We start from the raw sequence: 16101 nt of genomic DNA, 5'->3' as shown, positions 1-16101 counted from the left end.
GTACAGGGTGTTGGTAAGGCCGCACCTGGAGTACTGTGTACAGTTTTGGTCCCTGTATTTAAGGAAGGCTATACTGGCATTGGAGGCAGTTCAAAAGAGATTCTCTAGGCTGATTCCTGGGATGAAAGGTTTGACTTATCAAGAATGGCTAAACAAGTTAGGCCTTTATTTATGAGAGTTTAGAAGAATGAGGAGTGATTTTATTGGAACATACAAGAGCCTGAGGGGGCTTAGCAGGGTAGATGTTGAGAAGATGTTTCCACTAATGGGGGAATCTCAAACTAGGGGACGTAGTTACAGAATACGGGGACACTCATTTAAAATTGAGATGCGAAGGAATTTCTCTCAGAGGGTCATGAATTTTTGGAATTCTCTCCCTCAAAAGGCAGTGGAAGCAGAGTCTTTGAATATTTTTAAGGCAGAGGTAGACAGATTCTTGATAAGCAAGGGAATGAAAGATTATCGGGGGCAGGTGGAATGTGGAGTAATCAGTTCCATGAACTTACTGAATGGCGGAGCAGGCTGCAGGGGCCGAATGGCCTACTCCTGCTCCTAATTCGTATCTTCGTATCTGTTCGTATGACTTGCTACATACTGGCCAAAAAAGTTCTGAATGCACCTCAAGAATTCTGCTCCCTCAATTCCTTTCACACTAAAACTATCCCAGTTAATATTGGGCTGGTTAAAATCCCCTATATAAATGCAGGTTTTTCTTTTACTGCCACCTGATTCATGGGCACTTTTGCTGGAACCACATCTCAGCATTGGTGCAAAAGTTCCATAAAAAAACACCATGGGGCCGAACTTTCTTATCCTATCCGTGCTCCCCAATGTAAATTCTCTGAGGCACAGCCCCCACCTGGTCAGTTATCCCCAGCTACTCACTGCTCTCTTGGGGTATCACATGCTTGTTTGAAAAACAGGATTTAAACAAGAGGTCTGTTGGTACAAGGACAATGCTCTAATGCTTGCCACTCAATACCTCACGTTTTCACACCAAATCTGTCTGATTTACACCTATCCCTCTCATTCACCAAGTAGCACAAAACAGAACACGCACACCAGCAAAACTACAGCATACAGCTGCTCTTATATCTTTTTAGAATGTGAACTTGTTCAACCAGAGCTTCGTTAAACATTTAATTGAAGTGGCTTTTTAAAATTTCTTTTTTATAAAGGAGCTAAGTTACCAAACGTAATAGTGAGCAATGTGATTAGACTTAGATCAGACAGATGGCACAGTCTGCTAGCCCCAGCCTGGGGAAAAGGAAACATGAAAGTTCCCTCTTCGTAGCCTGCTCCTGCCAGAATAGTAACGTCAATCCAAACACGGCCAGATTTCACAACGCAAGTCAGCAAAAAACAAAAGTAGACAGATTTCACGAGAATTTCAGAAACATTCGAGATGACTTTACTGTTTCACGAAGAGAGCAGAGCAAAGGCAAAACAAGTGAAACAGACAGTATATTGAAAATATCTGAATTTGAAAAACTCCCAATGACTGCAACTTATAGAATTTTCCATTTCAAATACCAGCACTAACATACAAGATACATAGTTCACTACTCTAAATAAAAATCCATTCTGTAGTATCCCTTTTTGTTTCAATGGTTTTGAAGATAAAACTATGCATTGTAGTTTCTAATAGGGATTCAAAGCATCTTTGTGTTTGCAAGAGAACATTTGGAACACAAACGCCGGGATTTAATTGTCCCATCTGCTCCTCTTCTTTCTGGGAGGTGGTTCTGGAACAGCAAAGCCGTCATTCTCATTGGGACTGGTCCGATTGCCACTTCTGCTGTCGCCATTCCTGCTCTCACCTCCACTCCGACTCTCCCCGCTGCTCCCAGTCTCGTTCGCGCTGCCGCTTTCCCCACCACTCCGGTTTTGGATGCTGCTCCTGGCCTCACTGTGCCGGCCTTCACTACTTCGGCTCTCGCTGTGCCTATCGCCGTGCCGGCTGTCACTGCGTCGGTCGCCATGCCGGCTGTCACTGCGGTCAACATGCCTTTCACTGTGCCTCTCACTGCCCCGGTCGCTGTGCCTGCCTTCGCTGCTGCGATCATTGTACTTACTGACAGAATGGCGGCTGCTAGAATCACCGTGACGACTGCCGCCATCGCTGTGACGGCTGCCGCTGTCGCTATGACGACTGAAGTTATCACCATGACGACCGCTGCCTTCAAAACGGCTAGAGCTACCATCAACAAGGCGACCGATTTTGATCTCAACAGGACGGCTGCTGCTTTCTTTATTCCGTCCACTTCCTCCGCTGTTACTGCTGGGTACTGAGGGTTGGTTGGTGATTTGATTGCCCAGAGGACAGGTAGGGATGATGCTGAGACTCCCAGCACTAGTCCAGTTGCTAGTACCAGCGGTGGAGCCTGTGATCTTCGGAGCACTACCAGTGGCTGCAACAAAGTGTGATTTGTATTGTGACTGGTGAAATAAAATAAGCACAATGTTAGTATGTGGTGGACTACATCTCCAAACACCAGCCTTAGTGCTGCAGGTACTGAACCTGTATCAAAAACACTGCATCTGTGGACTGAGCTGTCGTGTGCTATTACTTCATATTACTTAACACAACATATGATGAAATGAACAAATATCAGTGTTGGAAACATCTGCTGTGACTGAAAAACGTGAAGCTTTCACTGAACCCCCTTTGCAGTGTACTGAAGGACGAAGCATGAACATTTTGTAAATGATTCAGTTGGTCTTCGACACTCTTCATTATTGCTGTATATATGGTCTACATGGGGTCTCTTGTCCCAAGGAACCTATCATTTTGACGCAAATGACTGATGCCTGATGGTGAAAGGATTTATCATGCCTTTGTTGAGTATTTAGGGTGAAACTAAACTGGTGGCATGCTGTGATGGAGCTACAGCATGTTGCATCCATGGAGTGGAGTGACACTAGCCCTGGGCCACTGCTTCCTATGCGTCTAGTTACAAAAACTATCAGATCCAGATTCAATGGATGATAGTTCTGAGAGATACAACATTAGAATTGATTTAAGTCCCTGATATGCTAGTTGGCAGCACCAAGCCTTACAGACCAGAAGGACCCATGCGGTGTTGGCTGATCTAGGCTAGGACAGTAATAGTGTTAAGCTCCGATTGAGCTCATTGGGTCAAGGTCAAGGACGGAAAACCAACTAAGTTCCTGACTGCCAACTTGAAATGGGCTCAGACGTCAGATGATGCTCTTTCCAGAAGACAAGCCTAATAACACTCACGCGAGATGATCAACTGGTTGAGGCATCAGAGGATGTTCTCAGTGTATGATCCCAGTGAGTATCAGAAACCTATTAATCTTGGGTGAGGGATAGGAGATCAGACTAGAGATCGATCTTGTCCTTAGTTAACATGCTGGGGTAGGAACCCAGAGGATTTATTCCATCCACTAATACTGACAGTAAACTCAACTGCAAAGAGCAACTAATGCAGCAGGAACCAGGAACTAAATCTAGGGCCTTCTGTATCAATGAGTGGTGGAATGTCATCTTCGTCTCTCACTGAAGGGAACTCCTTCAGGTTGGGAAAATGAATACAAATGGAGTGAAAGATTAGATGAACGAGATTAAATTAATTACAGGTTAATTCAGATCTGCAGTGCAGAGATTTCTTTACAAATTACAAATACACCAATGATAAAGAATTGTACTCTTAAAAAATATCATGTAGGCCAGCTAATACATTGCTTAGAATAACAGAATCTAAAATGAATAAACAGTATAATTAAAACTGCAGGAACTACAAAGGTGAATGCCATGAGCAATCCTGGTTAATGTAACATATAAAAAAAATCCCAGTTAATGTAATGCTTAAAAGAAATCCCTGTAGAAAAAAAATTACTTTTATTGGTCTGATTGCAAAGTGATCTCCCGAAAGCTATTTTGCGTCATCATGCATTTCCACCCTGTTCAACTAGTCACAATGATTAGTATCTGTTTTTCAAAACCACAAACCATCTGATACTATGTTGCTGCAGTTTCCAAGGATGACTCAATGCCTGTACAGCTAAGGAGTGCTCTGAATGTATTTAAATGGCTGCACTCAGAATGTTTTGTAATGAGAGCAATGAATGGAACATAAAAGCATTAACTTTCTGAGCACTACATTGGGAGATGAATCTGAACAGCTATTTAATCAGCCATTTAAAGTGCTCTTCAGGTGGAAAATACAAGGAGGATCAGTTTTATAACAGAGAGCTTCAACTGGATCTCCTTAAAATACATCAGGGGTAGCTACAGTTTACAAACTCAGTCAGCCCAACACGGCAGCTCCATCAAAGATTCTTTACCTGGAATGCTGCTTTCATGGCTGACATTCTGTCACCCATTGCTCCTGTGGATGGTTTGTACGCTTCATAATTAGACAGCACATTGCTAGATGATCTGTCCTATATAAGGCAAACACCCCAATATGGTTACCATGCATCAAGTGACAGGTTTAAGGTCAACAGTGACAAATAAACCCTCATGAAGTTCATGCAATAGAAATTCATAAGTTAGCAGAGCAATATACATCAAGAGGATTGAACAACATGGTTTACCTCAAGAGGGGTTAACTGCGCGGAAGAAAAACAGAAAATGTATGGCACAGGTGGTGGCCATTTGACCCATGGCTGCTAAGACAGAGCTATCCAGTCTAATCTCATTTGCCAGCACTTGGTTCATAGCCCTATAGGTTACAGCACTTCAGTGCATATCCAACTACTTTTTAAATTCAATGAAGGTTTCTGTATCTATCACCTTTTCAGGCACTGAGTTCCAAACCCCCACAACCTTCTGGGTGGAAAAATGTCTCAACTCCCTGCTAATCCTTCTGCCAATTACTTTAAGTTTATGCCCCCCACTGCACTCCCCCCCCCCCCCCCCCCCTCAAAGTTCTTGACCATCCTGCTAAGGGAAATAGGTCCTTCCTATCCACTCTATCTATGCCTCTCAATTTTATGCTCTTCAATTAAATCTCCCCTCAGCCTATCCAATATAATAAAAGCAAAAAACTGCAGATACTGGAAATCTGAAATAAAAACCAAAAGTGCTAGAAATACTCAGCAGGTCAGGCAGCATTTGTGGAGAGAGAAGCAAAGTTAATGTTTCAGGTCAGTAACCCTTCATCAGAGCTGGCAAAGGTTAGAAATGTAATAGGTCTAAGCAAATAAAGCAGGGGTGGGGCAAAAGATAACAAAAGGGAAGGTGTTGATAGGACAGAGGGTCACAGAGAATAACTGACCAGACGGTCATGGAGCAAAGGCAAAGGGTGTGTTAATGGTGTGGTGAAAGACAAAATGTTAGTGCAGAGAGGGTGTTAAATGACCGAATAATGAACAGCCCTGGTAAAAAGCATAAACATGAAAAAAAACAGTGGGCAGGCTATATGGTAAAAAAATGAATGATGAAACAAACTAAAATAAAATAGGGGGGCCAGTCATGCTCTGAAATTACTGAACAAAATGAATGATGAAACAAACTAAAATAAAATAAAATAAAAGTAAAATAGGGGAGCCAGTCATGCTCTGAAATTACTGAACTCAATGTTCAGACCAGTAGGCTGTAGCGTGCCTAATCGGTAAATGAGGTACTGTTCCACGAGCTTGCGTTAATGTTCACTGGAACACTGCAGCAAGCCCAGGACAAAGATGTCGGCATGAGAGCAGGGGGGTGTTGAAATGGCAAGCGACAGGAAGCTCGGGGTCCTGCTTTCAGACTGAGCGCAGGTGTTCCTCAAAGCGGTCACACAATCTGCATTTGGTCTCCCCAGTGTAGAGGAGACCACATTGTGAGCAGCAAATACAGTATACTAAATTGAAAGAAGTACAAGTAAATCGCTGCTTCACCTGAAAGGAGTGTTTGGGGCCTTGGAAAGAGAGGAAAGAGGAGGCAAATGGGCAGGTATTACACCTCTTGCGATTGCATAGGAAGGGGACGAGGTGTCGGGGCTAATGGAGAAGTGGATCAGCGTGTCACGGAGGGAATGATCCCTTCGGAATGCTGACAGGGAAAGGGAGGGGAAGATGCGTTTGGTAGTGGCATCACACTGGAGGTGGCGAAAATGGCGGAGGACGATCCTTTGGATGTGCAGGCTGGTGGGGTGGAAAGTGAGGACAAGGGGAACCCTGTCGCAGTTCTGGGAGGGAGGGGAAGGGGTGAGGGTACAGGGGCGGGAAATGGGCTGGACACGGTTGAGGGCCCTGTCAACCACAGTTGGTGGGGGGGGGGAATCCTCGGTTGAGAAAAAAGGAAGACATATCAGAAGCGTGTCCAATCCAATCTTGCCTCACAGCTAAAAGTCTCGATTCCTGGCAACATCCCCATAAATCCTCTGTACCCTCTCTATGCAATCACATCCTTCCTGTAATATGATGATGAAAACTGTATGCCCTCGTCAATCCTCTTGGTCACCCCCTCAAAAAACTCAAATTTGTGAGGCATGATTTCCCACGCACAAAGCCATGTTGACTATCCCTAATCAGACCTTGTTTACCCTCCCCAAATGCATTACCTCACACTTCTCCAGACTGAATTCTATTTGATACTTTCCTGCCCACCTGACCAGTCCATTGATATCTTCCCGTAGTTTACGGCTTTCTCCCTCACTATCAACCACACAGCCAATTTCTGCATCATCTGCAAACTTCTTAATCATTCCCCTACATTAAAGATGAAGTCATTGATATATACCATAAAAAGTAAGAGACCCAGTAGAGTCCTGTGGAACCCCACTGGAAACGGCTTTCGAGCCACAAAAACACCCAGTGACCATTACCCTTTGCTTCCTGTTACCTGCTCTTGGATCCCATGCGCTCTTACTTTTCTGACCACTCTGCCATTTGGGACCTTGTCAAAAACCTTGCTAAAATCCGTACAGATGACATCAAACGCACTACCCTCATTGACCCTCCTTGTTACCTATTTAAAAATTCCATCAAATTAGTCAGACCCAACTTTCCCTTTACAAATCCATGCTGATTATCCTCGATTAATCTGTGCCTTTCTAAATGAGAATTTAAACTGTCCTCAGAATTTTTTCCAATAATTTTCTCAGCACCGAGGTTAGGCTGACTGGCCTAACTTTACACGCACCTGAAGTGTTGTAATTGGCAAGGCTTACGGACCAGGTGCTGGAAGGTGGGATTAGATTGGGCGGCTAGTTTTTTCGGCCGGCATGGATACGACAGGCTGAATAGCCTCCTTCTGTGCCATAATTTTTCTATGGTTCTCTATGGCCTGTATTTACTCAGTCTCGAGGTTCCTCCCTTTTTAAACGATAGTACAAATTAGCAGCCCTCCAGTCGTTCAGCACCATGCCTGTAGCCACAGAGGATTGGAAAATGATGGTCAGAGCTTTTGCTATTTCCTCTCTTGGTTCTCTTTGCAGACTGGGATACATTTCAACAAGGCTTGGCAATTTATCCACTTTCAAAGATGCTAAATACCTTACTAGTTCTTCTCTCACTGTGTTTATCCCATCCAATATTTCACACTCCTTCTCCTTAACTACAATACCTGCATCGTCCCCCTCTTTCGTGAAGATAGGTGCAAAGTTTTCATAAAGAACCATGTCCATGCCTTCCGCCTCCACACACGTTACTTTTATGTTCTCTAACAGGCTATATTTTTTCCTTAATTATCCTCTTGCTCTTTATGTATTTATAAAATACCTTTGGGTTTTCTTTGATTTTACTTGCAATACTTTGTCATGCCCTCTTTGGTCTCCTAATTTACTTTTTAATTTCACTCCCATACTTTCTATACACCGCTAGGTTTTCTGCAGTATTGAGCTCTCGGGATCGGACATAAACTTCTTTTTTTGCCTTATCGCTACTCTTTGACTTCCAGGTAGAGGGGTTGTCTAGATTTGGGAGTTCCACCCATTATTTTTGGGAACATATGTGTTTTGAACCCTCTATGGCCAATTTATCTATCAACCTGCAAGTCTTTGGCTGTGGGAGGAAACCAGAGCACCTGGCACCTTGAATGCCTCCCACTGCTCTGACATTGATTTACCTTCAAGTAGCTGTTTCCAATCCACTTTGCCATATCACATTTCAGCTTCGTAAAATTGGCCTTTTCCCAACTTAAAACTTTTACTCCTGGTCCATCTTTGTCCTTTTCCATAACTACGTTAAATCTAACTGAATTATGATCACTACCACCAATATGCTCTCCCACAGATACCCCTTCCACCTGCTCAGCTTCATTCCCTAAAACTAAGTCCAGAACTACCCCTTCTCTTGTTGTACTTGCTATGTACTGGCTAAAAAGGGCAGCACAGTGGCTAGCACCACAGCCTCACAGCTCCAGCGACCCGGGTTCGACTCCGACTCTGGGTACTGCCTGTGTGGAGTTTGCAAGTTCTCCCTGTGACCGTGTGGGTTTCCGCCAGGTGCTCCGGTTTCCTCCCACAGCCAAAGACTTGCAGGTTGATAGATAAATTGGCCATTGTAAATTGCCCCTAGTGTAGGTAGGTGGTCGGAGAATTGTGGGGATGTGGTAGGGAATATGGGATTAATGTAGGATTAGTATAAAATGGGTGGTTGATGGTCGGCACAGACTCGGTGGGCCAAAGGGCCTGTTTCAGTGCTGTATCTCTAAATAAATAAATAGGTTCTCCTGAATTCTGCACCCTTGCTACATTTCATATTGAATTTAGCCCAGTTAGATTAGGGTAGTTGAAATCCTCCACTAATACTTCTTTCTTTCTTCACTTCTCAGCATTTTGCTCTTTTATCTCCCTCTGACTGTTTGGGGGTCTATAGCACATTTCTAGTAGTGTGACTGCCCATTTTTTTGCTCTTCAGTTCAACCCATAAGGCCTCATTTGATGACCCTTCTGGCATATCATCCCCCTTCACAGCTGTGATTGTTTCTTTAACCAATATTGTGACCCTCCCCTTCCTTTTTTAGCCCCCTCTCTATCTTGTCTCAAAACCCTGTGACCAGGAATGCTGAGCTGCCTTTTCAGCTCCTCTATCAGCCATGTTTCAGTAATATCTATGATATACTTCTGAGTGTCTATCCATGCTCTGAGCTTATCTGTCTTATTCACTAGACTGTTTGCAATAGGATTTAACAATAGGGTTTAACCTCAATAGGTTTTAATAGCACGGTACATCTCAACAGGATTTAATTGTCCTGTACATCTTAAAAGGTTACAACAGCAATATATTTCAATTGCAGCCTAAAGATTAAAAATGGAACATTATTTTTAGTATAGTTCATTCTATTTTGGGCTTCAATGTGATTGGAGAAGCTCATCCAACATAAACTAGAATAGTCCTAGGCAGAACACAAGATTACTGATACTCTTGAAGACACTCGCTCTCATATTTGTACATAGCAGTAAAAATGAACAGTGCTCTCGTGTGACAATGGCCGCACCACTTTCAACTGCAGAATATTTATTGATGTTACTAACATCACAAACCCATCATTTACTTACTGAGGTATCTGAGCCCAGCCCTGGACGCTCTCTGTAGCCTAGTCCTCCTCCTCCAATATTCATTCTTTTCCCTTTCCCAGCTTTGTAACGAGATTTTCGAAACCATGGGTTCTGTCAGTGCCAAAAAGTTATTAAAATACTTATTGCTATACTTTCATAGTAACACAAATATTAAACCTGTAAATTAATACTTGCATTCAAGAATTGTTATACACAACAATTGAAGGTAGTCCTGTAACTGTAGAAGTTGCATCATTTTAAAGTTGTTTTAGTCCTATTTGCTCATTTCACTTGCCATTCACAGTCAAGATAGCAAATGTTCCATCTCCAGGCCTTGATATACATAAGTGAAACAGACAACTGGAGTGGTGCAACATGTAGACCAGGATTTGTCACTCCCCCGATTCTCCCTTCCTGGTATGGAGAGAGGGATATCATTCAGAAAGCTCTATGTATAGTAATTGGGCAGGTGGGTGGAAGTGGGGTTCAGAAATGTAAGGTGATGTACAATAATGAACCATATTATATGAGTGTCACAGATTTGTGAGAGCTAGCATCTGATAAGAGAAATAAATATTTTGGGAGTAGAACTTTAAGAGCTTGGAAAGACAGTTCAGTGCTTGACACAGTATTTATTGAAGAACTGGGATTCATACCAGGGGCAAATTTGGTATCATCACTGGGCTAGAAAAAAAAGGCTGAGTGAGCTTAATGAGAAAGATTGCACCTTCTCATCTCTTAGTAAGTCCCAAAGCACTTCACATGCAACAAATTGTTTTGTAAACACACCCTGTTTAAGGAGTGTCTGCATGTGGACCTGAATGATCTGGAAACACAGATCAGCCATGTGGCCTTTTTTCGTTTTATCCTGATACTCAAATTATAATTACTTTTGAATGATTTGCTTTTTTGTACTTGGTCAACGGTCCAGGTTTCATGATCAGTCTGTGCATGAAATGAATGTAAAAGGTTTACAGTAAGGTCAGAGGATCAATCGCTGGTCTCAACTGACAGCTCACCTCAGCTATAGTTGCAACTGGAGTTGTACAACTGAGCTCAGCAGCAGGGAAGAGAAAGAAAAAAATCAGCCAGGGTTCCTACTTATAATATAAAAACAAGACATGCTTGAAATACTCAGCAGGTCTGGCAGCATCTGTGGAGAGAGAAGCAGAGTTAACGTTTCAGGTCAGTGACCCTTCATCAGAACTGACAAATATTAGAAATGTAAAAGGTTTTAAGCAAGCAAAGCGGGGGTGGGACAAGAGATAACAAAAAGGTGTTGATAGGACAAAGTCACAGAGAATAACTGACCAGAAGGTCATGGAACAAAGGCAAACAGTACGTTAATGGTGTGCTGAAAGACAAAGCATTAGTACAGAGAGGGTGTGAATTGACTGTAAAGCACAAAGCACTCCAAGCACAAACATCAAAAAAAAATTAAAAAACAGAAACATTGGGTAGGCACGGTAGAAACAAACAAAAAAAAACCAAAATTAAATAACCAAATAAAAAAGAAAAAATAACTAAACATAAAAGGGGGGGGGGGCCTGTCATGCTCTGAAATTATTGAATTCAATGTTCAGTCTGGCAGGCTGTAGCGTGCCTAATCGGCAAATGAGATGCTGTTCCTCGAGCTTGTGTTGACGTTCGCTGGAACACTGTAGCAAGCCCAGGACAGAGCTGTGAGCATGAGAGCACAGGGGAGGGTAGTGGGGGGGGTGGTTGTTGAAATGGCCAGCAACTGGAAGCTCGGGGTCATGCTTACGATTGAACGGAGGTGTTCCGCAAAGCGGTCACCCAGTCTGCATTTGGTCTCCCCAGTGTAGTGGAGACCACATTGTGAGCAGTGAATACAGTATACTACATTGAAAGAAGTACAAGTAAATCGCTGCTTCACCTGAAAGGAGTGTTTGGGGCCTTGGATAGTGAGGAGAGAGGAGGTAAATGGGCAGGTATTACACTGCCTGGGATTGCAGGGGCAGGTGACGTGGGAAGGGGATGAGGTGGTGGGGGTAATGGAGGAGTGGACGAGGGTGTCGCGGAGGGACGAACCCTTTGGAATGCTGACGGGGAAGGGAGGGGAAGATGCGTTTGGTAGCGGCATCTCGCTGGATGTGGCGGAGGATGATCCTTTGGATCTGGAGGCTGGTGGGGTGGAAAGTGAGGACAAGGGGAACCCTGTCGTGGTTCTGGGAGGGAGGGGAAGGGGTGAGGGTAGAGGTGTGGGAAATGGGCCGGACACGGCTGAGGGCCCTGGCTCCTTTGGGAAAGATGGGATTAGACTGGGTTGTGACAACGAATGGCAAATGGACACTCACTCTATCGGCTCACATACGAAGACTGGTCATTGGGCAATGTCCTGGCAGCTCAGCTGGAACTGGAACCCAGCAAAAGTGAGTGCCTTCAGGGGAGGAAGGAAGGAGGAAAGTAGCTCGTGAACTTTCAGTCATGGGTTCAGACTCTTGCCTCACAGCACTGAATACCAGGTCAGGTTACTATGATTTGCTAATTGATTGCGTCAAAAGCTGTGTGCCTTGTACGCAATATACAGTGGACCTGGCTGCATTGGCAGAAACTGAAAAGAAAAACAATTTGGAGTGAGCACTGATGATACCCTGGAAGCATCTGGTCAGTATGAGGCAGTCATTAATAAGGCAAATCACACCCCCAGTGAACATCGGACTACAAATCAGAACAAGTCATACTGACATTGCACAGATTGCAACAGTGAGGTTAGTTCTGGTGTATGTTATGTGTTTTTGATCTCCTTGCCTTCAAAAGGTCACAGATGCTTTCGCAAGGTTTGGAAATGAGAGACCAAGATGATTCCAGGCTTTAGGGAGCCAAGTCATGAAGAAATGTTTTAGCAATAAATTTATTTTTGCTGGAGGGTAAAATATAGAGCAGAAACATGATCTAGGATTTCAAAGCAACAAAGGCATAGACAGACTGGAAGCAAACAAGTAACTTGGACAACAGGCCTAGGACTAGAGGATAAGTCTCTAGTTAGGTTTGAAATTGTAGGAAACTTCCCTCCGCCACAGAGGCTGTGGCTACATGGACAAACTCAGAGAGAATGATGATTTAGGATCATTTGGAACCATTTAAAATGAGTCTGGATTTATTTAAATCTGGGGGGATGGAAGGCAAGAGATATTTCACAAATCTGCTCTTTACCCCTAGGACTGCTGGGGGGCAGGGGGCAAACGTTTTGCTTAAAATAGGGAGAGCAACAAAGAGGGCTTGATTTTAAGAGATCGGCGGTCAGCTCAAAAAAATGGCAGCCCACCAATGAGCCGCCATAATCTCCCGTGCGGCAGCTTATTTAAATGGCTGGGACAGCCCGCCACCATCGCCCCAATAACGTAGAGGGGGCGGGTTGTCCGTCGCCAGCAATGGCGCCAGCTGCCTGTTTGCAGGCGCTGGCGCCATTTTTAAAGGACAGCCAGCCCTGCCGATACATTTAAATTTTTAAAGAAGTCACCCCCTCAAAATTAAATAATTTTATAACGCCCCTTTCGCACCCCCAATAACAATTACAATAACTATTTGTCCTTACGCCACCCCCCACCCAAAACTTACCTTTCACATTTGAGCTTCCCCTCCACAAACTGCACAAAGTTTAAAGGTTAACCCTTCCCATGATCCCCTAAACCCATTATGATTATTTGACCCCATTTCCACATCGCCCGCCATCCCCCCAGCGCTGAAAATCTTACGTCCTCCCCCTTCTCCACCAGCCTGGCACCGCGTTTCCCCAGATGGGGCTTTGAAAGGCGCAGGAGTGCCGGCTGCTGTACCGAAGATCGCGTGGGCCCTCAAGATCGCAGGTAAGACTATTCAAACGTATGTATTTCATTGACTTGAATATTTTAATTGAGGTCCCGTCACTCAGTGGTGGCAGGGGGTTGGTGGGGGCACCACAGAGCCTTGCCGCTGCCAGGACGATTGGGCCAAGCCCTCACATTGTCGAGGTCTGTGGTGGGCCTCTTCCGGAGCCATCTTCAGGCCCCCCCCCCTTCCGTCACAGAACCTGATGTTTGGGGGAGAACAAAATCCAGCCCAGAGGCTTGGGAGACAAATCCAAGATAATCAAAATGTGCTTTGAATGGAATATGCTGATGGGTTGAGTGGTCTTTGACTTTTGCTCATTCTGAATTTTCTTATGTCTTTAGATCTTACGCATTGAGTTATACAAGCACAAAAATTTAAATCTTTCAGACACAGCCAAGCAAGTTCAGCAACAACAGTTTGTCTTTTACACATACCTGCATAGCCAGGTCCAACAGTTCTTTGGAAACATACTGGTTGGCTCCTTCCAAATTGCGAACAAGATCCCCAGCGAAATTACTGTCTTTGTTGGTCATCAATGTATATGCCACACCTTTCTCCCCTGGATAGGGAGAAACAGAACAAACCATGGCAGAATTAAAATTTCCCTCTAATGAGGTTAGAGTTAAACACTGGTCAACTGGGCAGAAAATCTAGGGAGAGGAATGCATTTTTGTTCAGTTACATACTAACTGGCCAGTAAAGAACAAACTTGTATTTATATAGCACATTTCAAGTACTCAGGACATCCCAAAGCACTTTACAGCAAACTGAGCAGCCTTTTTCTGCACATAAAATCCCATAAAGAGACAAATCACAAGTTAATCTGCCTTGGCAATATTGGCTGAGGAATAAATGTCAGAGAGGACAATGGGACAATTTCAGAAGTGCCACTGGGATTTTTTACTTGAATAGGCAGACAATCATCTCCAACTGTGCAGCATTCCCTCCATTCTGCAATGAAGTATCAGCCTAGATCAAGTGCTCACATCTTGAGTGGGGCTTGTCCTTTTGACTCAGAGGTGAGAGTGGTACCACTGAGTCACGCCGACATCATTGCATAGTTTTCAGGGTCAGGCATCTTTCTATCTGTTGCACTGGGTGTTACTTGAGGCTCAGTAGTAGCCTTCTCACCTCTGAATCAGAGGGATGTATTTTTCAAGGCTCACTCGAGAGACTTAAGCAAAAAATCTAGGCTGACGCTCCAAAGGTGCTCTCTTTTGGATGAGAAATTAAACCCAGGCCTGTTTACCCTCTCATGATTTTATGACATGATTTTGAACAGCAGCTGGGGAATTCTCTCCAATGTCCTGGCCAGCAATAACTAAAGCCTGGCTCGGGTATAAGATTAAAACCCGACCCAGGCCCGACCCGACCACAGCCAACCTGAACCTGACCCGAGCCCTTTAATTTATTTTCGCGCCCGACCCGACCCGAATCTCCTTCATCTGTTGCAGCAGCAGGGTATTCCTGCAGCTGCAGTTGTGGGGAATCATGATCCTGTGACTTCCCGGAAGCAGTGTCCAGCCCGACCCGACCCGAGCCCGAATGCTGGACTTGAAATTTCAATCCAACCTGACCCGAAACAGATACGTAGTCAGGTCTCGTCGGGTAGCCAGGCTTTAACATTAACCCCTCAACCAGCACCAAAAGAACCTATTACCTGGTTATCATGTTTGTTTGTGGGAGCTTGTTGTGCACACACTGGCTGCTGCATTTCCCTACATCTAAAAAAAAAATCAACTAATTTCAAAAATACTACAGCAGCTGTAAAACACTTTGCTACGTCTGGAGGTTGTGAAAAGCGCTATATGACTAAGTATTTCTTTAACCCTTTAATAACTGATAAAAGGCAGGGAAGTTGGGGAAAAATAATTAATCCCGACAACTCAGTTTCCTGGCCACTCAAGATCATATCAATTACACGAGCTCACCTGGGCTAGAAATCAGAAAGAAAACTCCACACCACTGACACTGGCAAGGCGGCAGGTACTGCCCTTCCTGAGGCGGTTGGCTGATTTCTTGAACCTCTACAGTCACTGTGGTGCTGGTGTTTCATAGCAATGGGCAGCAAGAGTCACTGTGTGGTGTTGGACCGCAGTCATGTGTAAGGCAGACCAGATAGAGGGGGAATGTTCCCACAAAGGTCAATAATAACCCAGTTGGAGTTTTACAACATAATATAATAAAATAAAACCAAAACACTGCAGATGATGGAAATCTGAAATAAAAACAAGAAATGCTGGAAATACTCAGCAGGTCTGACAGCATTTGTGAAGAGAGAAGCAGAATTAACGTTTCAGGTCAGTGACCCGTCATCAGAACTGGCAAAGGTTAGAAATGTAATAGGTTTTAAGCAAATAAAGCGGGGCTGGGACAAGAGATAACAAAAGGGAAGGTGTTGATAGGACAAGGTCACAGAGAATAACAGGCAAGAAGGTCATGGAGCAAAGGCAAAGGGTGTGTTAATGGTGTGCAGAGAGGGACAGAATGGACAGAAAAATGAACAGCCCTAGCCCAAAACACAAACATGAAAAAAGTGTGTAGGCACATGGCAAAAAAAAACGATGAAACAAACTAAAATCAAATAAAAAGAAAAAATAAAAAATAACTACAAATAAAAAGAAGGGCCCATCATGTTCTGAAATTATTGAACTCAATGTTCAGTCCTGCAGGCTGTAGCGTGCCTGATCGGTAAATGAGATGCTGTTCCTCTAGCTTGCGTTGATGTTCACTGGAACACTGCAGCAATCTCAGGACAGAGATGTGGGCATGAGAGCTGGGGGTGGGTGTGCTGATCCTGAGGGGTCTTGAC

At 44.1% G+C, this 16101-nt stretch overlaps 1 protein-coding gene across 4 annotated transcripts in view; it reads right to left on the bottom strand.

Moving 5' to 3' along the window:
* Positions 1-1388: 1388 nt before the first annotated feature.
* Positions 1389-16101, bottom strand: part of ddx42 (DEAD (Asp-Glu-Ala-Asp) box helicase 42) — a 96914-nt gene continuing 82201 nt past the window's right edge. For 3 of the 4 annotated variants that reach the window (XM_068013098.1, XM_068013099.1, XM_068013100.1), the window contains 4 exons: positions 13724-13848; positions 9456-9566; positions 4312-4410; positions 1389-2439 (listed from right to left, as the gene is read on the bottom strand). In XM_068013098.1, coding sequence (XP_067869199.1) covers positions 1705-2439; positions 4312-4410; positions 9456-9566; positions 13724-13848 — 1070 coding nt within the window. In that variant the 3' untranslated portion in view covers positions 1389-1704. Of the gene's footprint in view, positions 2440-4311; positions 4411-7096; positions 7322-9455; positions 9567-13723; positions 13849-16101 lie in introns of those variants that run through there. The other variant, XR_010969050.1, reaches the window with a different exon arrangement.

Source organism: Heterodontus francisci, chromosome 33 (genome assembly GCF_036365525.1).
Source record: "Heterodontus francisci isolate sHetFra1 chromosome 33, sHetFra1.hap1, whole genome shotgun sequence".
NCBI classification, from domain to species: domain Eukaryota; kingdom Metazoa; phylum Chordata; class Chondrichthyes; order Heterodontiformes; family Heterodontidae; genus Heterodontus; species Heterodontus francisci.
The sequence above is the reverse complement of the archived record's forward strand: the minus strand, read 5'-3'. Positions and strand labels throughout refer to the sequence as shown.